This window comes from Mauremys mutica, chromosome 1, assembly GCF_020497125.1.
Source record: "Mauremys mutica isolate MM-2020 ecotype Southern chromosome 1, ASM2049712v1, whole genome shotgun sequence".
In the NCBI taxonomy this organism is placed as follows: Eukaryota; Metazoa; Chordata; order Testudines; family Geoemydidae; genus Mauremys; species Mauremys mutica.
The window spans coordinates 112,722,730-112,748,258 of NC_059072.1; the positions used below are offsets into that span (position 1 = coordinate 112,722,730).

The window sequence follows — 25,529 nt, forward strand, 5'->3', positions numbered from 1 at the left end:
CTACTATGCCTAGCATCGACTTATGGAGCGGTGCACTGTGGGTAGCTATCCCACAGTTCCTGCAGTCTCTGCCGCCCATTGGAATTCTGGGTAAAGCTCCCAATGCCTGATAGGACAAAAAACATTGTTGTGGGTGGTTTGTGGTACATTTTGCACCTCTCTGTCCGTGAAAGCAACGGCAGACAGTTGTTTTGCGCCAGACACCAGGGTGATTAGAAGAGCACAGCAAGGCGCGCTGCGCATCAGAGAGGCTTTGAAAACCAGTTTCATGACTGGCCAGGCTTCGCTGTGACAATTGTATGTGTTTCTCCTTGATGAAAACCCACCACCTTTGTTGATTTTAGTTCCCTGTAAGCCAACCACCCTCCCCTCTTCGAAATAAAGTAACTATTATTTTGAAACCATGCATTCTTTCTTTATTAATTTAAAAAAATGAGATAACGGCCAAGGTAGCTCGGGTGGGATGTGGGAGGAGGGAAGGACAAGGCCACATTGCTTATTGTAGCCACACTAAAAATCAAATTGTTTGAATGGCAGCCTTCTGTTGCTTTGGCCATCCTCTGCAGTGGAGTGGCTGGGTGCCCAGAGCCTTCCCCCCACCCCATTCTTGGGCGTCTGGGTGAGGAGGCTATGGAACATGGGGATGAGGGTAGGCAGTTATACAGTGGATGCAGTGGGAGTCTGTGCTCTTGTTGGCTTTCCTGCAGCTCCAACAGACGCTTCATCATCATGTCTGTTTGCTCCCCCAACAGACGCTTTATCACGTCCTTTCCTGGCCTCTGCCACTGAATGCCTCCATGCATTAAGCTGTGCCCTATCAGTGTGGGAGGACGGCATGAGCTCAGAAAACATGTCATTGCAAGTGCATTTTTTTCACCTTCTAATCAGCGATAACCTCAGGGACAGAGATGATAGGGGGAGTGTAGAAACATTCTACGCTTTACGATTCTGGAGGGACTGCATGGTCACCTCTGCTGCTGAGTTTGCCATGCTGACCAAACAGGAAATGAAATTCAAAAGTTCCCAGAGCTTTTCCTGTGTACCTGGCTAGTGCATTGGAGTTCAAAGTGCTGTCCAGAGCAGTCACAATGGGGCACTCTGGGATAGCTCCTGGAGGCCAATACTGTCGATTTGCGTCCTCACTACCCCAAATTCGACCCAGCAAAGTCAATTTTAGTGCTGCTCCCCTTGCCGGGGAGGAGTACAGAAGTCGATTTTAAGAGCCCTTTAGGTCAACAGAACGGGGTTGGTTGTGTGGACGCATTCATTTTTAAATCGACCTAACGCGTCTAATTTTGACCCAGCCCCGTAGTGTAGACCAGGCCTTACAGTTCCTTATTTGCCAGAAGCATAGATAAGGAAACCCCATCCAGAGCCAGATTCACAAATGTCAAAGGGCACAAATCAAATATGTTGCTCTTATAGCACACCTGAGTGATTTTTATATTTCATAAAGGGGTAAGGCTGGCCATAAGGATGAGCATTTTGAATTGTGTTACTTCTGCCTGTGTACCTCAGAACTCTAACATTATTTAAATATACGGTTACATTGATAGACCTCAATCTGTGTGTGGTAGCATGGGGCTTAAACCCCTGTTTAATAAAACTATATACCCTTATAATGATTTCACAGGGGGCAGACACCAGATGGTCCAACTCAAGCAATACAACAGATGTACTTAATAGGTCAGCAGGAGTTATTTTGTGGAGAAATGAAGAGGCTAATATCCAGCAAGTACCTTACTTTGCTGGAGAAAAGGAACTATGGAATATAAAGATTTGGAGGCTCAGGATAGTAGTTTCATTTGCTCCCATTTTATTACCTGGATTATCAGAAGCTCTATCATACTTCCATGGAGGTTTTACCTGGTTCAGTATGGTGAGACCTCTGGGTGTTCTTATCTCTTGTGAGAGTGAGTTCCATAGACTAGGTCCAGCTTCTGTGAAGTGATATGATCTCTTCTGTGTCTTGAGAACTTATAAGCCTTCTCCATTGGTCAACGGCTTCATGGTTCCAATGGAATGTAACTGTCATAGAAGCATCAAAATGTAGCGCTGGAAGGGACTCAAGAGGTCATCTAGTCTAAGGTCATGGAGATAGGGAGAGAGAGTCTTTCAGCTAGCTGGGAAAAATCCCCTGGAGGGGTTTGAATAGTAGGAGAAAGACCTCAAATTGAACTTTGTGTTTTGAACCAGTTGCAGCCTATTCAGGGTATGTGATTTCATTCCTAGATGTGTGTTGTAGTAATCAAGCTTGGGTCTCATGAATGCAGGGGTCAGCGTGCCCAGGCTGAGTCTGACAGGAAAGGGAACAATCTTCTGATCAGATGCCGATAGAAATGGACATTCTTTGCTGCTGTGCCTATATGCCTCCAATAGCACTGAGGAGCAAAAGAGAACCTCACAGCTGAGAACCATTTTAACAATCTGTGCGCAGAAGCTCTCAATGGATTTGTAGTTAGGGAGGAGGTAAGTTCTTTTGTTCCTCATTGTTCCTACTTGAATCAGCTTCATGTAATCTTGGTTCAACTTCAGCCAGCTGCTTTTGATCCATGTGTTCATCTCAGCTAGGCATTTGAAAAGGTGGTAGTTGGTGCTGCAAACTGTAGTCTCCATTGTGACTTGAACAGAAATGTAGCGGTACAGATTTGTTTAGTTCTAGCTATCTGTCATCTCTTCAACGAAACTGTCACAGGGTTTTAAATTTTTTAAATTCCTTTAAAAATGTTCTTATGAAAATGCATATTATGTACTTAAGAAACTGGAATACCCCCTTTCTGAAGCCATTCTAATGTCTTGGACATATGTGTTGGTGTGCTCTGTGTATGTAGGCAGAGGTATTAGTCACTCAATGGACCAGAATAAATAAATGACTCTGAATGGCACTGATCTAGTTACATTATATTGAGTTTTGAAAGGGGTAGGAAAACATGCAATAAAAGAAAGATGTGCTAATGTCCTGTATGACCCATGTTTTCTAATTACAGTGCCAAAACTATTAAGCTCTATTCTAATGATACATATTAAAAGAATTTAGAGCAAAATATTTTTCAATTATTAAGACTTTTTTTTTTAGTGAGATTCACCAGTAGGTGCAGATGTTGCATGAGCCCTTTAAAGGTAATTATTCTGCATGGATATTTTGCCACATGACTTCTGTTAATGGATTCCTTAGATTAAATACATTTGTATCATGCTAAATATATAATCCTTAGAGTTGGTGGACTAACTTTTAGCTGTATCTGTGTGTGTTACATATAACATAAAATTTTACCTAAAAAGAAATTTCAACTTTTTGCTGGAGTCACTTTTATTTAGAACAAGTTTTGGTCATGGCTTTTCCATAAATAGATAATGAAACAAAATTTTAGAAGAATGAGAGCAATAATATAGTTGCATCTGAATTCTGTCATTCTCATAAAGTATGTTCCATCTAAGGTAAATCTTAAGTGTCTTTATTCCTAATTTTTTTAGTGAAATGTGCAACAGTTGACATTACAAATGGAAAAAATTTCTTTTTATTTCAGAAGAGATCATATCACTTTGTCGGGGCAAGTAATATATTTCTAAAAATCAAGGGTTGCATACATATTTTCTTTATAGCATTGTAAAACCCCCATTCTATCATACAGGCTATATCTTTTGGAAGATCTACCAAATAGGGGCACAGTGTATTCTTCATATCTTTACATATCATCTCTTCAAAACCTCTTTTTCCACAACCTATAACTTACTTATTATAAATGCAATTCTGAATTTGTGCTTTTTGGAGAGGCAGTATGATGACAGAGGTGAAACACTTGCCTTCCTCTGAGATGTGGTAGTCTGCTGTGGCCTACTCCACTTATGTGAAATTATTTCTGTTGAGTCTTAGATTAGTTTCATTTCCAGAAGACCATAAGCAAGAAAATCAGGTCACAAAAATTGTGGACTGGCTCAAAATGGTGGCTGCAGTCCAGTCTATAGGTTTCACCTCATTGTCTCATTTGTACAGTATTTATTAAATTATTTGAGGTTCCAGAGTAGGAAAATCTTTTTAAAAACTGAAGATATAACATGCTATCACATCCAGTAGCTTCTAGTATGGAGCTTTTGCAGAAATTGCAAACATATATTCTCCTTTTCAGTAATTTCACTGTAATTTTTCATTGACTTACCCATAATGCTTTCCCTCTCCATTTAATCCTGAATGCTCTCCACCTGCAAATGCCCAGATGTGGTAGAATGACCCAAAACATGAGATGAGAAAATGCAGGACATTTTTAGATTTAACTGTGGTTGATTTATTTAAAGTAACATAACTCTTCTATAACACCAATTTCCTGATTAAACAGTTGTGCTACAAATAACTTGGAATAACAACGACAATAGAAACATGGGTCTGTGTGAGAGGATGTTGGATGTTTCTTATTATAGGCCCAGATATATCATAAAAGGGGACATTTGAGAGATTTATTAGGAAATAATTTACTTTAAATTGCAACATAATTTTACAGAGTTTTCTGCTGTTCTCAAACTGTCTGTGAATAACTAATAGATTTTAGGGTCAGAAGGGACCATTATGATCATCTGGTATGACCACCTGCATAGCACAGGGCAAAGAATCTCATCTAATATTTCTACATCAACCCATAACTTTTTGAGTAAGCAGTAGAGGTCATATATGTGGACATTAGTAAGGCTTCTTCTAATACAGTAACACATTACACCCTCATAAGCAAACTAGGGAGATATGGTCTAGATTAAATGACTGGAAGATGGGTGCACAACTGGTTGAAAGATCATATTCAAAGAATAGTTATCAATGGTTTTCTGTCAAACTGGGAGGACGTATCACGTAGAGTCCTACAGTGGTCCATCTTGGGTCTGGTACTATTCAGTATTTTAACTAACAACTTTGATGGTGTAGTGGAGAATATACTTATAAAATTTGTGAGTTATCATCAAGCTGGGAGAAATTTCAAGCACTTTGGAGGACAGGATTAGAATTCAACATGATCTTGATAAGTTGGAAAATCGGTCTGAATCAATAAGAAGAAATTCAATAAAGACAAGTGCAAAACACAGCACTTAGGAAGGAAGTTCACAAATATAAAATGGGGAATAACTGGCTAGACAGCAGTACTATAGAAAAGGATTGGGGGTTATAAAGGATTGCAAAATTAATGAGCCAAGAACATTATGCAGTTGTAAAAAAGGCAAATATCATTTTGGGGTATATTAACAGGGGTGTTGTACGTAAGACATAGGAAGTAATTGTTCCACTCTACTTGGCACTGGTGTGGCCTCAGTTGGAGTACTTTGTCCAGTTTTGGGCACCACACTTTAAGAAAGATGTGAACAAACTGGAGAGTCCAGAGGAGAGCAATAAAAATAAGAGGTTTAGAAAACATGACCTATGATGAAAGTAATGGGAATGTTTAGTTTAGAGAAGAGATGATGATTGGGGGGGGGGGGGGAACATGAAAATAGTCTTCAAATATGTAAAAGGCTGACAAAGAGTTTGGTGACCAACTATTCTCCATGTCCACTGAGAATAGTACAAGAAGTAAATGGCTTACTTTGCAGCATGGGAGATTTAGATTAGATATTAGGAAAAACTTTCTAACTAGAAGGATAGTTAAGTTCTGGAATAGACTTCCAAGGGACGTTGTGGAATCCCCATCATTGGAGGTTTTTAAGAATAGATTAGACAAGCACTTGTCAAGAATGGTCTAGGTATACTTGTCCCTGCCTCAGTGGAGGGGGCTGGACTCACTAGATGACCTCTTCAGGTTCCTTCCCACCCTACTATATCTATAGGTGCTGAGAAGTTTCAACTTCCATTGACTTCAGTGTGAGCTGAGGCCTATTAAAAAGTCATAGGACTTGATCAATGATTAGCAATACTGTCTAAATAGCATTCACGTAGCAATTACCCACCAATTTTTAATTGAGAGTTCTACAATCCTGGTTTGTAGCTACTGTTGCAATGTTTTTCTGTTGATCAGGGATTTTGTGTGCGCGTGCGTGTATCAGTAATGATCAATGGATCTGCTTTTGTATAAACAGGAATTTATATTTTTAGAAAGAATCTATAGAGACTGTCTCGTGCATTTGTCTGCACCCACTGCGGAAAAGGTCAGAGTGGTTGGTTAACAATGTTTGTATAGACAGCTAGTGACATAAGAACTATTTCAGGGTTATGCATTACAGCTCTCAACCTAAGATGCAAGCCAGACATTATGTTTTTTACTCATAACATTGCTTGTGAGGGATCCTCCTTTCCTAACATCTCCCACCTTTTATTATCATTGGACATGCTTCATGCTAGCAGACAGTTCTGCCTGTACATTTTTTTCTTTACTGCAGATGTAACCTTCTCATTCAGTGCCTAATTTAGGGCAAAAATTTGCAGAGAAGTGTCAGTGTCTGTTTTTGCATCTGGATATTACACATGCTCAATTTTCAGACTTTGAACACATTCCAAAAGGATACCAGAAAATACAAAGGTATGTCAGAGAAATGTGGGCATGTTAAAGATAAACTAAAATGCTTTAAAAAATACCCAAATGATTTAATAAAGTGAAATTCTACTGTGAAAAGTGCCTCTTTAAAAATACAGTTCTCAATGATCCCAGATCAAATATGCACAGTTTATGAGTAAAAAAGATGTTTTTTCTATCTGCTGAAATCTAAGACTCAAGCTGATTTTTTTCATTCTTATCTATCAGTCAACATTAATTTACTCATTAAATTTCTGCGGGTTCAGTGAAGGGGCAATTCCAGAGAGATTGGATTTCCTCTGCCCCCTCCCAATCTGTAAAGGTCAAATCCCACACAGGTATCCGTGGAGGTGTTTTTGTGAGTTGAGGGAAAGTGGGATGATGCCACTGGGGCAACATCCGTCCCCCTTCTTTCTTCTAATCCAGGAGCTGCTAAGTGTTTTTCCTTTCACCCTCTAAGACGTTAAGGGAACACTGTCAAGTTAAAAAGCACCCATCTGTCTGAATATTTTTACCTTCTATAATATTAATTAAAAAATAAGATTAATACAACTGAATGGGGTTAGAAAAAAGATTTGTCTTTTATTATTTGGTTAACTTTGTGCATTTGACAGAACTTTGTGTATAGTCAGTTTCATTATTTTCCCTGTACAGTTAGTTTTTCCTGTTGTGAGGGTCTTTTCCACAGCAACAGAGGAGAGAAAAATACTTTAAAAACAGGAAAATGTGACTGTAAAAACAAAAAGATGAACAGAGAAACTCAAGCTCTGGTTTAGTACTTATTTTATTTAACTCACTTTCCTTTTAAACTGACTGTATTTCAAGTACATAGTGCCCCCTTAATTCATTTGGATATTAGATATGTAATTTTAATATTACAAAAATATTATTAGTAAATGTTGAGGTCTAAATTTTCAGGTGTTTGCACTTTTGGGGGCCCAACTTGACACCTTAAAGAGGTCTGCTTTTCAGAAAGTGCTGAGCATCTGCCTATGAATATCAGGCCCATTTAAGGTGTCAAATGTTTTGCACCCAAAAATTGGGGGGCACAAAATACTAGTCCCTTCTGAAAACGTAGGCCTGACTTACTTTACCTGGGTTCTCCTACAAGAGTTGATGTATCTTAATACTTAAGGCAAAGCAGCAAGCTCTGCTTTAGGTGTTAATAATGTCACCAGCTCTGAACTTAGCTGCTAACATAAATAAAATGAAAAATATTTTAAAATATTTGCGAGAAAATGTAGCTATAACTTAAGTCTACCCATATTTTCTGTTAGGGCCAAATTTTGAGCACTGTTTATGGGGTTGGAAAGTCTGTAGAAGTCCCAGATAACTGGATAAACAGGCTCAATGCCAGAGTGACTGATCCTGGGAATGCTGGGATCCCAAGGGATCTATATCTGCCCTATGGGAGTGAGGTGCAGAGATACTTAGGTGTGGAGAGTTCCTGCATGAGCCTTCCCTTCACCCTTTGCAACCTTGCTTGGGGGCCAGGTACAATCTCCGTCTATGTGCTCCCAGACACAGGGACCAGGAAATTCAAGTTCAAACAATGGTGCTAGAAATCTCAAAGGGAATAGGGAAATGATGGAATGATGGCTTTGCAGCATACCTATCAGATGTGGGCAGACACAGAGGGAGTATGTGTTGCACATGTTAAGTGGAATAGAAGTTGATGATACTTTATGAACTTGTCCAGCCCTCCTAGACACATTGTACCTGCTTTAGGCAGAATGCCTCTGAAAGCCGCCGACTGGATGTGTGCAAGTACACACAGGTCCTGGAAGCAGCAGTTTAAAGGCACAATGTCACCTACTGAAATCAAAATAACTTGTACAGTACATTGTTTAATTGGTCAGAGCAGATCTCTATGTACAGCTGACTGCTGCTCCTCTGGAAAGTGAGGAGTTCCTAGAAGAACTGGTTGTAGGGGAAAACTTTTTGGTTCTAGTGATCATGAGCTAATTCAGTTTAAACTAAATGGAAGGATAAACAAAAATAGACTGCAACTAGGGTTCTTAATTTCAAAAGGGCAAACTAAAAAAATTAAGGGAATTAGTTATAGAAATGGACTGTACTGAAGAACTCAAGAGTCTGAATGTGGAGTAGGCTTGGAATTACTTTGTCAAAGTTGCAGAAACTATCTGACACCTGCATCCCAAGGAAGGGGAAAAAAATTGTAGAGAAGAGTTGCAGACCAAGCTGGATGATTAAGAGAAAGTAGAGAGCCTACAAGGAATGAAAGATGGGGAGGATCAGCAAGATAACCTACCTCTTGGAGGTCAGAAAGTGTAGGGATAAAGTGAGACCTGCCAAAAGCCAAGCAGAGTTGGACCTTGCAAAGGGAATTAAAAAAACAATAGTAAAAGGTTCTAAAGCAAGGAAAGAAGAAGTAGGACCCCTAAGTATTTGAGGATGGGGTGGAGATTAAAGATAATCTAGGCATGGCCCAACACCTAAACAAATACTTTGCCTCAGTTTTTAATAAGGGTAATGAAGAGCTTAGGGGTAGTGGCAGAATGGCTAATGGGAACAAGGATATGGAAGTGGAAGTTACCACAGCCAAGGTGGAAGTCAAATTCAAACAGCTTCAAACTACAATGGGTAATACTGAAAGATGAACTGTCAGGCTGGAGGGAGGTTACTAGTAGAGTCCCTCAGGGACTGGTCTTGGGATCAGTCTTATTTAGCTTGTTTATTAATGACCTTGGAACAAAAACAGCTTAATGGGACTAAATTGGACAGCCTGGCTAATCTACATGCAAGAATATTAAAGGGACTGGCACATGAAATTGCAAGCCCAATAGCAAGGATTTTGAATGAATCTGTAAACTCAGGGATTTGACTGGAGAATCCTATGACTGGAGAATTGCTAATATAGTTCCTATTTATAAGAAAGGGGGGAAAAAGTGACCCCAGGAAACTACAGGTCTGTTAGTTTGACCTCAATGGTATGCAAGGTCTTGGAACACATTTTGAAAGAGAAAGTAATTAAGGACATTGAGGTAAATGGTAATTGGGATAAAATTACAAAAGATAGATTGTGCAAGACCAACCTGATCTCCTTTGAGAAGATAACTGACTTTTTAGATAAAGGAAATACAGTACATCTAATCTATATGGATTTCAGTAAGGCTTTTGATATCGTTCCACATGGGAAGTTAGTAGTTAAATTGGAAAAAAAATGGGGATTAATATGAGATTTGAAAGGTGGATAAAGAGCTGGTTAAAGGCAAGACTACAATGAGTAATACTGAAAGATGAACTGTCAGGCTGGAGGGAGGTTACTAGTGGAGTGCCTCAGGGATTGGTCTTGGGATCAGTTTTATTTAACTTGTTTATTAATGACTTTGGAACAAAAAGAGGGAGTGTAGCAATAAACTTTGTGGATGACACAAAGTTGGGAGGTATTGCCAATATGGAGGAGGAACGGAATATCATACAAGAAGATCTGGACTATCTTGAAAACTGGAGTAATAGAAATGGGATGAAATTTAATAGTCCAAAGTGCAAGGTCATGCACTTTGGGACTAACAACAAGAATTTTTGCTATAAGGTGGGGACATGTCAGTTGGAAGAGGAGAAAGACCTGAGTGTATTAGTTGATCACAGGATGACTATGAGTTGCCAATGTGATGGGGCCGTGAAAAAGGCTAATGCAGTCTTAGGATGCATCAGGCGAGGTATTTCCAGTAGAAATGTTAGTACCATTATACAAGGCACTGGTGAAACCTCATCTGGAATACTGCATGCAGTTCTGGTCTCCCATGTTTAAGAAAGATTAATTCAAACTGGAACAGGTGCAGAGAAGGGCTACTAGGATGATTCAAGGAATGGAAAACCTGTCTTATGAGAGGAGACTCAAAGAGCTTGGCTTGTTTAGCCTACGGGAGATATGATTGCTTTCTATAAATACATCAGAGGGATAAATACCAGGGAGGGAGAGGAGTTATTTAAGTTAAATGCCAGTGTTGACAAATATCAGGGGGTAGCAGTGTTAGTCTGTATCCACAAAAACAACAAGAAGTCTGGTGGCACCTTAAAGACTACAGATTTATTTGGGCGTAAGCTTTTGCGGGTAAAAAACCACTTCTTCAGATTCATCGAGTGAAAGTTACAGATGCAGGCATTATATAAAGTTACAGATGCAGGACACATGAAGAGAAGGGAGTTACCTCACAAGTGGAGAACCAGTGCCGACAGGGCCAATTTCATCAGGGTGGATGTAATACACTCCTAATGGGCACTGGTTCTCCACTTGTGAGGTAACTCCCTTCTCTTCATGTGTCATTATATAATGCCTGCATCTGTAATTTTCATTCGATGCATCTGAAGAAGTGGTTTTTTTACCCACAAAAGCTTATGCCCAAATAAATCTGTTAGTCTTTAAAGTGCCACCGAACTCCTTGTTGTTAACATTGACAAAAGAACAAATGGCTATAAACTGGCCATCAACAAGTTTAGGCTTGAAATTAGACAAAGGTTTCTAACCATCAGAGGAGTGAAGTTCTGGAACAGCCTTCGAAGGGGAGCAGTGGAGGCAAAAATCCTAACTGGCTTCAAGACTGAGCTTGATAAGTTTATGGAGGGGATGGTATGATGAGACTGCCTACAATAGCATGTAGCTGATCTGCGACTGCTATCAGCAAATATATCCAGTGGTTGGAGATGGGACACTAGATGGGAAGAGCTCTGAGTTACTACAGAGAATTCTTTCCCAGGTGTCTAGCTGCTGGGGCTTGCCCACATGCTCGGGGTCTAACTGATCGCCATATTTGCAAATAGGAAGAAGTTTTCTCCCAGGTCAGATTGGCAGAGACCCTGGAGGTTTTTCACACTCTTCTGCAGCATGGGGCCCAGGTCACTTGCAGGTTTAAACTAGTGTAAATGGTGGATTCTCTGTAACTTGAAGTCTTTGAATCATGATTTGAGGACTTCAGTAACTCAGCCCGAGGTTAGGGGTCTATTTCACGAGTGGGTGAGTGAGGTTCTGTGGCCTGCAATGTGCAGGAGGTCAGACTAGATGATCATGATGGTTCCTGCTGACCTTAAAGTGTATGAGTCTAAATACATGCAGTGTTTAACCTACACCTTGGCCCATGCAGCAATCTCTTTTTTATGTTATTTATTCACTGTTTGCCTGATGCTGCTGAAAACAGGCTTCCAATCCATTTCTTGATTGAGTATCATATAGGCATCACAGTAACTGTAAATAGCATTGTCGGATGTAGAAATCAGCAAACTTGCAGGGTCTAAATTATTTAGAGAATATATATAATCTGTAACTAAACATTTGTCCCTGTGTCTCTTTGTGACGGGGGTGTGCAAAATTTCCATATCAGAACAACTCAACCAATATTTATTATGCAGTTTTGTAGTTAGGATTGCAGGATTTTGTGGCATGGCTTTCTGTGAGGGAAAAGGAATGTTACAAAGTGGCCTTTCATCTGTGACATGCCTCAGTTGAAAAACAAGTTCTAATGTGCTTTTTGCTTCGCAGAGGCTTGCCAGAAAAAGCTGCTGTTTTACCATGCACACGAGTGTGCACACGTACACACAGGCACATGTCTTTCATTTTGTATAATCTATTTCAATCTTGTGTTCTTTCATAAGTGGTATTCTGAGACCATTTAATAAAGTGAAAACTATTTTTAACTTCTATTGGCAGCTGGTAATAAATTATATTTTGATTACTTATTAAATGAAGAATATTATCCATATTACAAAATCACAGATGAAAAAAGTACATGCTGATTAATATAATCCATTCACTAGTTTGTGGACCTAAGGTCTGCAAGATAGGATCAAACCAATAAAATAGACCACATCAATCCCTGGTCTCTATTGAAATCAAAGGAGTTATACCAGAGATGTATTAGGTCGATGTCCCTGAGTGCTGTCTCCTGAATTTGTATATTTGATTTAGCTGGAAGATGTGAAAAAGTGCATGTAAGCAAGAAAGCTCTCTGTTAGTCTACATACGAGTATTTGTGCTTGGAGTTTGTACCAGCAAGTACATGGAGTACACGGTGTTCATGATGTGTGGTTCAGCACACATTAGTGCATAGATCCTGTGGTGATAGGCACACTAGAAATGCTTAAGAGTGACAGATACTGGTTTAATGTAGCATGACATGAATAACTGGTACCAATGGCAAACGTTAGTCAACTCCTATGCCATTTGTATTATAAATGCCTGTTTGATCCAGTGTGTTCTCTGGAAGACTGCATTTATTTCAGCAGAACTGTTTTATTTGAAAGCTGCTGCTAGTTATTCCCTCAAATATAAATATATATCTATATTGGTTCTCTCACGTTTCTTCCACTACTTCCAGAGGCTTACTTGGGATGAATGCAAATTCTCTTCTTAGTAATAGGATCTTTAGGTTGCTTTGGCTGCCTTTCCCCTCTTGAATGTTCACAGCTGCTGTAGTGGGCCATGGTTCAAAGAAGGGAAAGGTGTTCTTCAGCTTGGAAGTAGAGAGCTGAGCCTCAGTCACCAACAGGAGCCTCTCTCAAGAGGCCAGGAGATGCTTGTTGAAGTCGGGGGTTTTGCTTTTCTTTCTATTGGCCAGGAAAATGGAGGTCCTTCAAGAGAAATTGGAGCTCATTATTTCCTAGGACGGGATAACCTAGAAAAATTCCTTCTCAGTGCAACTGAGTCTGGCAGATCATAGAATCGTAGGACTGGAAGGGACCTCAAAAGGTCATCTAGTCCAGTCCCCTGCACTCATGGCAGGGCTAAGTATTATCTAGACCATCCCTGACAGGTGTTTATCTAACCTGCTCTTAAAAATCTCCAATGATGAAGATTTCACAACGTCTCTAGGCAAGCTATTCCAGTGCTTAACCACCCTGACAGGAAGTTTTTTCTAATGTCCAACCTAAACTGCCTTGCTGCAATGTAAGCCCATTGCTTCTTGTCCTATCTTCAGAGGTTAAGGAGAAATTTTTTCTCCCTCCTCCTCCTTGTAACAATCTTTTATGTACTTGAAAACTGTTATGTCCCCTCTCAGTCTTCTCTTCTCCAGACTAAACAAACCCAGTTTTTTCAATCTCCCTTCATAGGTCATGTTTTCTAGACCTTTAATCATTTTTGTGGCTCGCCTCTGGACTTTCTCCAATTTGTTTAGTTTTTTCATGAAATGTGTCCAGTTCCGAGCACCACAATACTCCAGTTGAGGCCTAATCAGCGTGGAGTAGAGCGGAAGAATTACTTCTTGTGTCTTTCTTACAACACCCTTGCTAATACATCCCAGAATGATGATTGGGTTTTTTTTGTTTTTATTTATTTATTTATTTATTTTTGCAACAGTGTTAGATTGTTGACTCATATTTACCTTGTGATCCAGTATGACTCCCAGATCCCTTTCTGCAGTACTCCTTCCTAGGTGCTCATTTCCCATTTTATATGTGTGCAACTGATTGTTTCTTCCTAAATGGAGTACTTTGCATTTGTCCTTATTGAATTTCATCCTATTTACTTCAGACCATTTCTCCAGTTTGTCCAGATCATTTTGAATTTTAATCTAATCCTCCAAACCACGTGTAACCCCTCCCATCTGCACACTTTATAAGTATGCTGTCTCTGTCATCGTCTAAATAATTGATGAAGATATTGAACAGAACCAGACCCAGAACTGATCCCCGCAAGACTCCATTCGATATGCCCTTCCAGCTTGACTGTGAACCACTGTTAACTACTCTCTGGGAATGGTACCCACCTTATAGTAGCTCCATCTAGGTTATATTTCCCAAGTTTGTTTATGAGATGGTCATGTGAGACATATCAAAAGTCAAGGTATACCACATCTATCACTTCTCCCCTCTCCACAAGGCTTGTTTCCCTGTCAAAGAAAGCGATTAGGTTGCTTTGACATGATTTGTTTTTGACAAATCCATGTTGACTGTTACTTATCACTTTATTTTCTAGTAGGTGTTTGCAAATTGATGCTTAATTATTTGCTCCATTATCTTTCTGGGTACTGAAGTTAAGCTGACTGGTCTGTAATTCCCCGGGTTGTCCTTATTTTCCTTTTTATAGATGGGCACTCTATTTTCTCTTTTCCAGTCCTCTGGAATCTCTCCCATCTTCCAGGGTTTTTCGAAGACAATCGCTAATGGCTCAGATATCTCCTCAGTCAGTTCCTTGAGTATTCTAGGATGTATTTCATCAGGCCTTCATGACTTGAAGATATCTAACTTATCTAAGTAATTTTTAACTTGTTCTTTCCCTATTTTAACATCTGATCCTACCTCGTTTTCATTGGCATTCACTATGTTTGATGTCCAATCACTACTAAACTTTCTCGTGAAAACAGAAACAAAAAAGTCATTTAACACTTCGGCCATTTCCACATTTTCTGTTATTCTTTTCCTCCCTCATTGAGTAATGGGCCTACCCTGTCCTTGGTCTTCCTCTTGCTTCTAATGTATTTGTAGAATGATGCAGATTCCGATGTCTTTCCTGCTATCACTATCAGACCATCAATCTTTTCCTTCCACAGACTTGCCTTGTGCTGCGGGAAGCGTCTCACTTAAAAAAAAATATCTAGCAGGTAGTTGCATTTAGCAGGTGTAGTGTTCAGCAGGCTTATTGGGAAATGTACTTCCCCTCCTGGTGCTGCATAATTCTCAGACTCCCTTTCCCAGTTAAGGCTGTTGTTCCTTGTTCTCCTTCATGAGTTGTTGGTTGTTGTTTTTTAAACAGGGTACTGGTATACTGAAGCCAATTAGTGCATTGTCACAGCCGAGCCACAGAAAGGCAAATTACAAGCTAATTTGCTTTTCATGGGCCTATTGAGGCAGTGCTGATTCCCATCCTACTGGGCTTTTCAAACCAAGCTTTGATAAGATACTCATCTACTTGGTGAGAGAGAGAGGTGAGCAGGTAACCAGATTTTCAGAATGGAATTAGTCAAACTGGAGAAGCAGAGGAAGAAATGGTAGAGAGTGGGAAAATTCTTGATGGTAATTGGTCATCATCATCATCCTGCCTATTGAAGGGGGTGAGAAGAGGAATCCAGCATCTGCACTATTGCAGACTTGAACCACAGAAAGTAAAGTAGCTGGTCAGCGGGACTATAATGCCTTTATTGTAACTACAGGATTATGCCCTTTGTAAATAATTAATCTGAATTCTGTTAATTCAAAAACATGCTTATAAAGAGAAATGTAATCTTTAAAGGCCATATCACCTGAAGTAGTCAACAGAAACATCTGAGGTCTATTGTAGCTCTTTCCAACACTGTTCAATTGTTTTTGTTTTGAAGCTTAATTTTGAAATAGAATATGTTCACTAAGAGAGGCTGTGAATGTAATGTCAGATATTCATGCTGTTTCAGTTCCTATATGTGCAGTAGCACTTCAATGATGCTAATCTCTGCTTACCTATTTAAAAGGGGATATCTGTGTCTAATAATTAGATACAAACAAAAAATCCTGGCAAAAGAGACTTTTGTGGGTCAGACATAATTCCATAAAAGTAGTTTAAGTTATTGTGACTACATCTTAGAGCATGTCTTATATGTTTGATCACTCCTTGTGCTGTGACCTCTCTCTCCTGCCCCCACTAGAAGAAGGTAAATACTATAAATACAGAGAGATGATGCTGAAATAGCCTTATCAATTTACGATTCCCTGGTTTTGCTGAGTATATGTTTGACCATAAAGGTCCAACTCAGTTCTGCAATACCTCCATGCATATCCTCCAGATTCTTTCATGTGGCTGCAGAGTTGTCACCTTTAGGAAAGCATGGGGGTTAACCATCAAATCTTGCTCAGATTTTTGGGGTATTTGCTGTGAGACCAAGACAACTGCATTGAGGCACTGTGCATCTGCATCAGCTCATCGGCCCCCTTTCTCCAATGGAGTAATAATGTCATGGAGTCCTGCATTCATGGTTGCCACAGGACTCCCCATGTGTGGAGGGGTTCTGTGTAGAAAGGAATACTTGTTTATCTTTATCTTTTTTGTGAGTTGATATTCCAGGGCTTAAGGAGCCTAGAGGAATTTTGGGAATGTCCTCTGGTTCTCCCTCTTTCCATCCCTAGATCCTTGGATCAAAGCCCTACAGGGGTCTAGGGGTTGAGAGGAAACATGGTACTGTGGACACAATAGATTACAACACACATCTGGGAGGCAGGAAATCTATACACAGAGGATGTTTTATACAGTGATTCTAAGGGGAAGATCCCTCCCAAGGTTCATTATAATGCTGATGGGTAATGTTGTTTTTGTTACGGTAGTGCCTAGGAGCCCCTGTCATGGACCAAGACCCCATTGTGCTGTACAAATACAGAACAAAAAGACGCTCCCTGCTCCAGAGAGCTTACAATCTAAGTAGTGTTAGCAAAGTTATGAAAATTTACCATAAACAGTCAATATGTAATTTTCAAACTTAAAGATGTGACTCAGTTACGTACAGCCCATGCAGATCCCTCCACCTACAATGACTTATTTTTAATATTTTCATGGTTGCAGCCTCTTTTGCTTCTTATTGGACTCTGTTCTTTCAATTAATGATGTGCAGCATAAAGAGGCTCTGTTGAAAAGAAAAAAAGCAAAGGAATCTACTCCCAACTAAAAAACAAATTTAATAAGATTTTGTGTATGTTTAATTAAAAAAAAAGAAGTTTAGTCTCAGATTTGGCAGAGAACCATCTCAAATCATCTATTTTTTATGTGTGATCTGGTGCTCAAAACCAATTTACAGCAAAAAGTTATTTGAATCTACTACCTGGGCTGGCAACTTGCATCCTGAGTTTCAGCCTGATGTGATGTTTAAAGGAGCATGTGTACAGTATAACTCTTACTGTAGCAAAAACTAAATTTCAGGTTGAAATTCAGGTTGCATCTGAAGAAGCGAGGTTTTTTTACCCATGAAAGCTTATGCCCAAATAAATCTGTTAGTTTTTAAGGTGCCACTGGACTCCTTGTTGTTTTTATTAAAACCCCTTGTTTTCACTTATGAATTTCACAGAAATTCTCCTTTTGGGAGTCAAGTATCAGAGGGGTAGCCATGTTAGTCTGAATCTGCATCCGATGAAGTGGGTATTCACCCACGAAAGCTCATGCTGCAAAACGTCTGTTAGTCTATAAGGTGCCACAGGATTCTTTGCTCCTTTTGGGAGGAAACTTTTCAATTCTTTGTGTCAGCCCAAAGGTTAATTATAAAAATGTTTGAGCTCTCTTCAGTTATTTTTAAGTAAGCAAGTGAAGGGGAGGTGGGGAGGAGGAAGGGAGGAGGGCGGGGGATCTACTTTACTTATTTATTTTAAATATGAATACTACTTTGTATTCAGTCCTACAGTCCTTGGGCAAAACTCCCCAATGATGTCAACTGAGACTTTAGTCTGAGTAAAGATTGCAGGATAAGGCCATGCTTTTGCATACAAATGAATCAAATTAGTTAAGTTTGAGATTTTGAACTTTGTAAGTAGCTAGTTTTCAATGTACAGAATTGCTGAAGTGACGTTTTTCCTGTAGCTACAGATTGAAGTTTAAAACCCATGGAATTGTGAGACAACACAATTATACAATTCTGTTGTTCCAGGGAATGGGCTTTTGCATATCTAGTAGAGTACTACAGTTTACAGAGCTGTAGGAAAAAAAACAATTGCACAACTCCATAGTGCTGAAGCCACATTTCATTTTCTACATCAGTACATTAATGTTGCAATTAATAAAATGAAGTCAGGAAATGCAAAAATTACAGTTCTCATGTTAAAATTAACTTGGACACATTGAATATACAGTATTCACCATTTAAATCATTATATTGTTGGCATTGGTATGACATGTACACCATGAATTACTTGCAAACAGCAATTGTAAAGATTTTAATGGTGATAACAATACATTATTTTGGGTGATTTTGCTGTAAAATGTGTAGTGTAATATATACTGTGTGCAATGTGGTTAATTCCATCTGGTAGACCAACCTTAACTTCTACATTTTGACTTCATTTTAAATTTACAACCCTGATTGATATTTAATAATTGATATAGTGCATGGGTGGGTTACTTGTGGGCAGGATAGCTTGTGGCTAAGTCAGCCCTGATTACAGGTTGAGCCCACCTGAGGGGAATCAGGGGATTCCAGTGTAAAAGGCAGAATTCAGTTGCAGCCAGAGGTGCGGGTGAGAGGGCAGTTGAGCCGAGCCCAGCCAGCCATAGGGTGACCAGATAGCAAGTGTGAAAAATCGGGACAGGGGGTGGAGGGTAATAGGAGCCCATATAAAAAGAAGCACCAAATATCAGGACTGTCCCTATAAAATCGGGACATTTGGTCACCCTAGCCAGCCAGCTGGGTAAAGCTTAGGAAACTAACTATTCTGTAGACACTGCAGGGAGTAGTCAGAAGTCTTCTACAGAGTCCTGAGTCAGTAGGGGAAGGCACCACCTGAGAGAACCTGGGGAGCACAAATTCCAGGCTGGGGATGCTAGGAGGCAGACTGTGCTCTGCTGACACTGGGACTGCGAGAGCTTGTGTTCTATTTTCGGAGTCTTTGTGTTATTTTGGACTATGGAGTGAGAGAGACTGAACAAGGGTTGCAGCCTGGAGGGCTGCTGTGTACCAGAAGACTAAATAAATGGACCCCCTTGTGGGGATTTTTTTGAATTATCTTTAAATAGTGAGTTATTAAAGGGCCCGGATGAAGGAAAATTAGAGGCAGGTGGTGGCCACTGTGCTACAGTGCCATGAATTTGTAACTTTACAGAAACTAAAATGTCTCTGCCCCCAAAGAGTTTTGAATCTAAGTTGATGTGTTAATAAAGTGTTTTATATGTATTCATAGTATTATGTAGGGCTAAAATATGTTAGCCACTGAATAGATGCACTGGACAGAGAGGAAGGGATGCCAGGAACCTCTCTGTGACTACCTGCTGGACAATGGCAGCAGCACAAATTCTGGTGAAATGAGTAGTAATGAGGGCTGGGATCACACTGCCCACAAGGCTTTGGGAACTGTTAATCCTAGATAGTGCTATATCTCTGCCTCCTACTTTGGGGGAGGGATAGCCAGCATTTGGCCCTTAATAACAAGCATGCAGCAGAACCTGCTAATAGTAAACTAGGTATAATGAAACTTCATTTAGAGTGGCAAAGTAGAATGAAATATTTAAATTTTCACTAAATTGCAGTGTGAAAATAACAATTCCAATAACAGTGACCTTCATCTTATTGTTAAATTCTGTGGGTGGAAAAACAACTTTGCTCTCAGTAAAATTCACCTCTGCCCTTCAGCAGTCCGACATGAGACCTCTGCACCATTGAACCCTTAGGGTTTAGTACTGACTCTCTGAAGTAGAAGGGTAAATTTTGCCCTATAAGAGAATACCTTGCAAGTTTTGGCTTTGGTGCCTTTGGTACTATTTTGCCTGGTGATATCAGTGCTTTATTCCATTTTGTATAGAGCTGTGTGAGCTTTGCATGTTTTTTTTTTATTTTATTTTTTATTTAAGTCATTTCTCTAGATCAAATCATTTGCCTGTAGATCAAGTCATTTGTCACTGCCTTTAGTTATGGAGCACAGATAGTGTCTGCAGTCTCAGAGCCTCATTAAGCAGACAGACCTTTATCAGTAATCAATATTTGTTAATATTAAAATGTCATTAGTGACTCGTCATTTAAAATTAAATTTGTGCCAAAGGACTACTTATGGGCCTCATAAATGCAGTAGAAACAAAAGACAGTGAAGCCACTGGAAGATGTATTCTTAACCAGACCAATATATCAGTCAAAATGCATAGACTTGAGTTCTTATGTTGAACCTAACTAATAAGCAGTACTAATAAAGAAATTCCCAAATTGTAGAGAAGTCTTTGTTAAAATGCAACGGCTGTTTACTTTCATGACAGTGGGATCCAGCCAGCATAGTCAGAACACAGTGGTAATGGGTCAGTAAGTTTGCTTCTGCTGCAAAACACAGATCTTTTCCTATCCTCTCCAATAAGTGTGTATTAAAGAGCAGCTTTATTTTGAAAATAATTGGAGCAACTTTCCAGTTTTTCTTCTTTGTAACATATGACACCCTCATTATTAATCAGCTTTAACCCCTGGTGCCTAGCTGTGTGGTCTTCAGTTGTTGTCTTCTTTCATATGGCGTAAAAACCGAGCAATGTGTGAGATGTCCAGATCTAGGTTGGTGGTCCAGTTGATTGCCTCAGGTGACATGAAGTGAATGGCAGAGATATCACCAGCATATGACATTGGTTGACAAGGCATTTCATAGTTTGAAGTTTGTTTTTGCAGTCACAAATAGGATTGTGTCTTATGGAGGATGTAGGTACATCTGCCATCTGATGTGGTTACAGTTCAGAATGGACCCTATATTCCATGAGAGTGAAAAGCTGCTGGGCTCTTTGGTTGGGTCCTTGATGAATTCTGTGTTTGGGTCATTGTGTTTGACATCCACCTTGCTTGCCACTGATCCTTGGAGGAAATCCCAAGTCTTTGAGCTCTTGCACTGCAATCTAAAAAGAATTTGAATTGGAATCTCGGTATGTTATTTAGGTCTTCATGTATTGGAAAATCTTTATTCTCTCTAATATCATGGGACTCCCAAAGGATTCTCATATTGCAATGAACTTGGGGTGACTGGATGTGTGGTCTTCAGATAACAGAGAGAGAAGGAGACAAACTCAAAATTTTCCTGCTATGGGAAGAAAACTAGAACAGCCTGATAATCTCATGGAGATGGCTGACATAAAACATCAGTTGACCTGATAATTTTCTGTCTCTGCTTTCAGTGAGAGATGTATTTTAAAATCTTGTGTGCTTTTTACTTAGGGAAATAGATTAGAGCAGAAGAGTGCAACAGATTAACTGTATCTTTCTGTTCACTCTAATGTATTTATAATGCAGCTATTGCTGTGGCATCTTGAAACTATATAGACAATTTGAAATCAACAATTATAGAATATTTAAAAAACATAGATTTCCAAGCAACTTGCTAACTTCCCTCCCCCACTTTTAATCATCTCTCAGAATGTATTCTACGGATAGGAGGCACTAGGTTGCCTTCTTCTGGTCCCTTTTGTTTCCCTTCTACAGGAACTCAATTGGTCTGCCTGCTTAAATATCACTGGATTTCTTTATTAATCCTCCTTAAAGCAGAACACAGCCAATGTTAGGTAATGAGCTAGCTCTGCTATGTAAGATGATCTAACCCCTTCCTCTGGTTTCTCCCCTTCTGCTCCCCTTTGCGAGTATGCCTTTCTGAAAAGCAGCAGCACCTGTTCAGAGGTGAAGGGAACTGCTTTCACTCAAGGGTAGCCGGTGTTCTCACAAGTTGAATCATTTATTTATGTGCTGTGAAGGAGTAATTATAATTGGTTCAAATTTACACTGCTACAGGACATTCCAGCTTCCTAACATAATCACCAATTTCCCAAAACATGAGCTACTGCCTAGTTCACAAATAAAAACATCTAATAGAATTTCTAGGCTTTCCTTTTGGGCACATGCATATGTGTAGTTCACAGCCAGAATTTGGCTCATTGTTTACATATCACAAAAGGGTGTGCCTAAACAAAAGCGCATGTGCCATTTCACCTTACAGTGAGGTCATCTTGCTAAAGATTTGGGGCATCAGAATTTTAATGATAGCAGACAGATGTCATAAACATAGTAATTTGGGTCTGAATATTTGAAAACTCTTAGTAAAACACAAATGTCTTCAGTAAGGGTAAAGAGTACTTAAAATTTATTGGCTGAGCTAATTTCTTTTAACGATAACATGTTTTTTGTTAGTTTGTTTAAATGTGACAGTCTCTCTTTAAAATACAAGCAGCAGAAATAATGTTTAAAAGACTCCATTTCATGACACCAATGCAACGTACTCTCAGGAATGAATTCACAAAAGGAATTTTAAAGCTATGTTTTTATTTTTGGTTTCTGTCTTTACATTTTCTCTTTTCCTGAGTTTTTGTTAAATTAGCTATGTCAGTCCCCTGTGCTGTTGAAAAGAATAGAAGTCCCCTTTACCCCTATGCACACGTCTGGTCAAGCTGTCTCTCTTTTTGTGTGTGCATGTGCCTCATTTTGGGTCATTCTACACATTCACATGTATGACATTAATCTATTTAGTCTTGAAGGAGTGCATTTATGATCTTTATGAACTTTCAAACTACTGAACTTGGCTAAATGAGTGGGAGAAGAGGGAAAAGGTGAACATTTTCTTTTAACATTGAGTGCCTGGTGATTGTATTGATTGAAGGTTGTAAACAACTCCATGTCCATGGATTTTTATGTGAGAGTATTTCAAGGCGATTGACACTGCAGAATAGTATTCCCATAAAATGAAGAAGTTGAACTGAAGGGAAGAGCTTTTGTTAACTGTATATTACCCTATGCTTACTGAACCTGAAATCTTTATTTTACTGAAGCTTAAGCTCTTTCAAAGTAATGTTTCCTCCTCCTGTTAATACAGGTTAATATATTTCTCTTTGTTTTTCATTCCTAGGTTCCAACTATGGGAGTCCCCGTCCAGCTCATGCCAACATGAATGCCAATGCAGCTGCAGGGCTTGCCCCAGAGCATATCCCTACTCCAGGGGCAGCTCTGTCCTGGCAGGCTGCTATCGATGCTGCCAGGCAGGCCAAATTGATGGGTAGTGCTGGCAATGCAACAATATCCACAGCTAGCTCCACGCAGAGGAAACGACAGCAGTATGGGAAACAGAAAAAACAGGGTACAACCACAGCTACACGTCCTCCCCGGGCATTGCTGTGTTTAACGCTGAAAAATCCCATCCGGAGGGCATGCATCAGCATCGTCGAATGGAAATATCCTTTTTCGGTGTAGTCACATAGAAACCAGCAAGTTGTTACTGTGCATTAGGCACAGTGCATAAATATGAATAAATAAATACATTAGGCTGATGGGCACCTCAGGGAATGTAAAGTGGCTGAGTAGTCTCTGATGCCTTCATTGAGAGCAGTTGTGCTCAAAAAGTTTAGGCAACTGTACTAGGCTAGAGTCTTGACTGTACTGCAGCATATCAGAAGCCAGCAAAAGTTTTGCATGATGGATACAGTGTCAAATTTTGCCCTTACAAAAGCATGTACAACTTATGCTGAAATCAGTTGGAGCCGTGCAAAGATCTCTGAGGGCAGAATTGGACCCATATTATATGAATGATAGCAATGGATCACATTCTTTTTTTAGTTACACAATAGGGGAAGCATGAGTAACTTATAGTATGTCTACACTGCAGTTAAAAACTTGCAGCAGGCCCAAGCCAGCTGACTTGGGCTCACTGGGCTCGAGCTGCAGGGCTGTTTAACTGCAGCGTTGACTTCTGGTCTCGCTACAGCCTGAGCTCTGGGATCCTCCCACTTCACAGGGTCCTAGAGCCCAGGCTCCAGCCCAAGCCTGAAAGTCTACACAGCAATGAAACAGCCCGGTGAGCCTGAGTCAGCAGGGTCAGCCACGGGTTTTTAATTGCAGTGAAGACATATCCTTAGAGAATTTGATGGTATGTGATTCGAAATTCAAGAGCTGTGTAAGTGGCGGTGTCGCACTGAATAGTACAGTATGCAGCCTGGAAAGGAAAGGGGGTGGCATTGGCATGGGAGAGTGAAACACGATAAAGTGTTGACTGTGATTGGGCCAAATCCTGTTCACCTTACTCATGGGAGTAATTCAATTGAAATCACTAGGACTATTCGCATGAGTAAAGTGAGCAAGATTTTGCCTGTTAACTGGAACTGGGCGAGAGACTAGGGCAGAGGTGGGCAAACTACTGCCCGTGGGCCACATCTGGCCCGCAGGACCATCCTGCCTGGCCCCCGAGCTCCTGGCCCGGAGGCTCGCCCCCAGCCCCTCCCCTGCTGTCCTCCCTCCCCCGCAGCCTCAGCTCGCTTGCTCTGCCGCCGGCGCAATGCTGTGGGCAGCGGGGCTGTGAGCTCCTGGGGCAGCACAACTGCAGAGCGCGGCCCAACCCGGTGCTTGGTGCTGTGCGGTGGCAGCAGCGGTGGTGGCAGTGTGGCCCAGATCCAGCCAGGCGGCGCGGCTGTAGCGCCGCCAGCCACCGGTGCTCCAGGCAGCATGGTAAGGGGTCAAGAGTAGGGCGGGTTGGATAGAGGGCAGGGGAGTTTGGGGTGGTGGTCAGGGGGCAGGAATGTGGATGGTGGTCGGTGGGGGAAACGGGTTTGAATGGGGGCAGGGATCCCGGGGGGGCTGTCAGAAATGAGAGGAGGGGTTGGATGGGGCGGTGAGGGTCCGGGGGCAGTCAGGGGACAGAGAGTGGGGGGGTGTGGATGGGGCAGGGGTCCCTGAGGGGCTGTCAGGGAACAGCGGGGGTTGGATGGGGCAGGAGTCCCGGGGGGGGCAGATAGGAGGTGGGGGCTGGGCCACAACCCCTCCCCTAACTGGCCCTTCATACATTTTACGAAACCCGATGCGGCTCTCAGGCCAAAAAGTTTGCCCGCCCCTGGATGAGTGTGTGACTTATATTATAAACAATCCAGTAAAAGTTAGAGAGTGGGTGTCTGGATCTAGCATTATGAGCAAGGGGCAGACAGTCAGATAATATCTGTTACCAGTGTGACAGAGCACTAGAATTCAAGGGCCCAGTCCTGCTTCCCTTAAAGTCAATGAGAGAGTGGCCATTTACTTCAACAGAAGGAGCAGAACCTAATTTATAATATAGCTTTATTTTGTATAGTGTCGGTCAAACTGTATCCCAAATCCCTTTGGAGTGAAATACACATTAAAATACAAAGAAAAACTATCAAAACAACATAAATCAAAACTAATCAGAAATGATGATTGTTAGTAAATCACTAGCTAGGCAGGGATCTTCAATAAATCCAAGGGACAGGACAAGAGGGTAGGGGGAGGAGGGGAAACAAGGCTGGGATCAGCCTTTCCGATGAAGACAGTTCAGAGCTCAACAGCATGTAGGATAATGGAAACTGACTTATGGTTTTTAAGATTTGATGTGCTAATTTAGATGTTGCTCCCAATGAGGTTTGGAGGGCCAAATGTAAAGATGGGAAAGAACCCAGCACTATAAGCCTGTTTAGATCTTGCT

At 40.6% G+C, this 25,529-nt stretch overlaps 1 protein-coding gene across 1 annotated transcript in view; it reads left to right on the forward strand.

Moving 5' to 3' along the window:
• The window catches only part of CACNA1C (calcium voltage-gated channel subunit alpha1 C), a 636,517-nt gene that overhangs the window by 13,878 nt on the left and 597,110 nt on the right, over positions 1-25,529 (forward strand). The window contains exon 2 of the mRNA XM_044991489.1: positions 22,956-23,277. Coding sequence (XP_044847424.1) covers positions 22,956-23,277 — 322 coding nt within the window. The remainder of the gene's footprint in view (positions 1-22,955; positions 23,278-25,529) is intronic.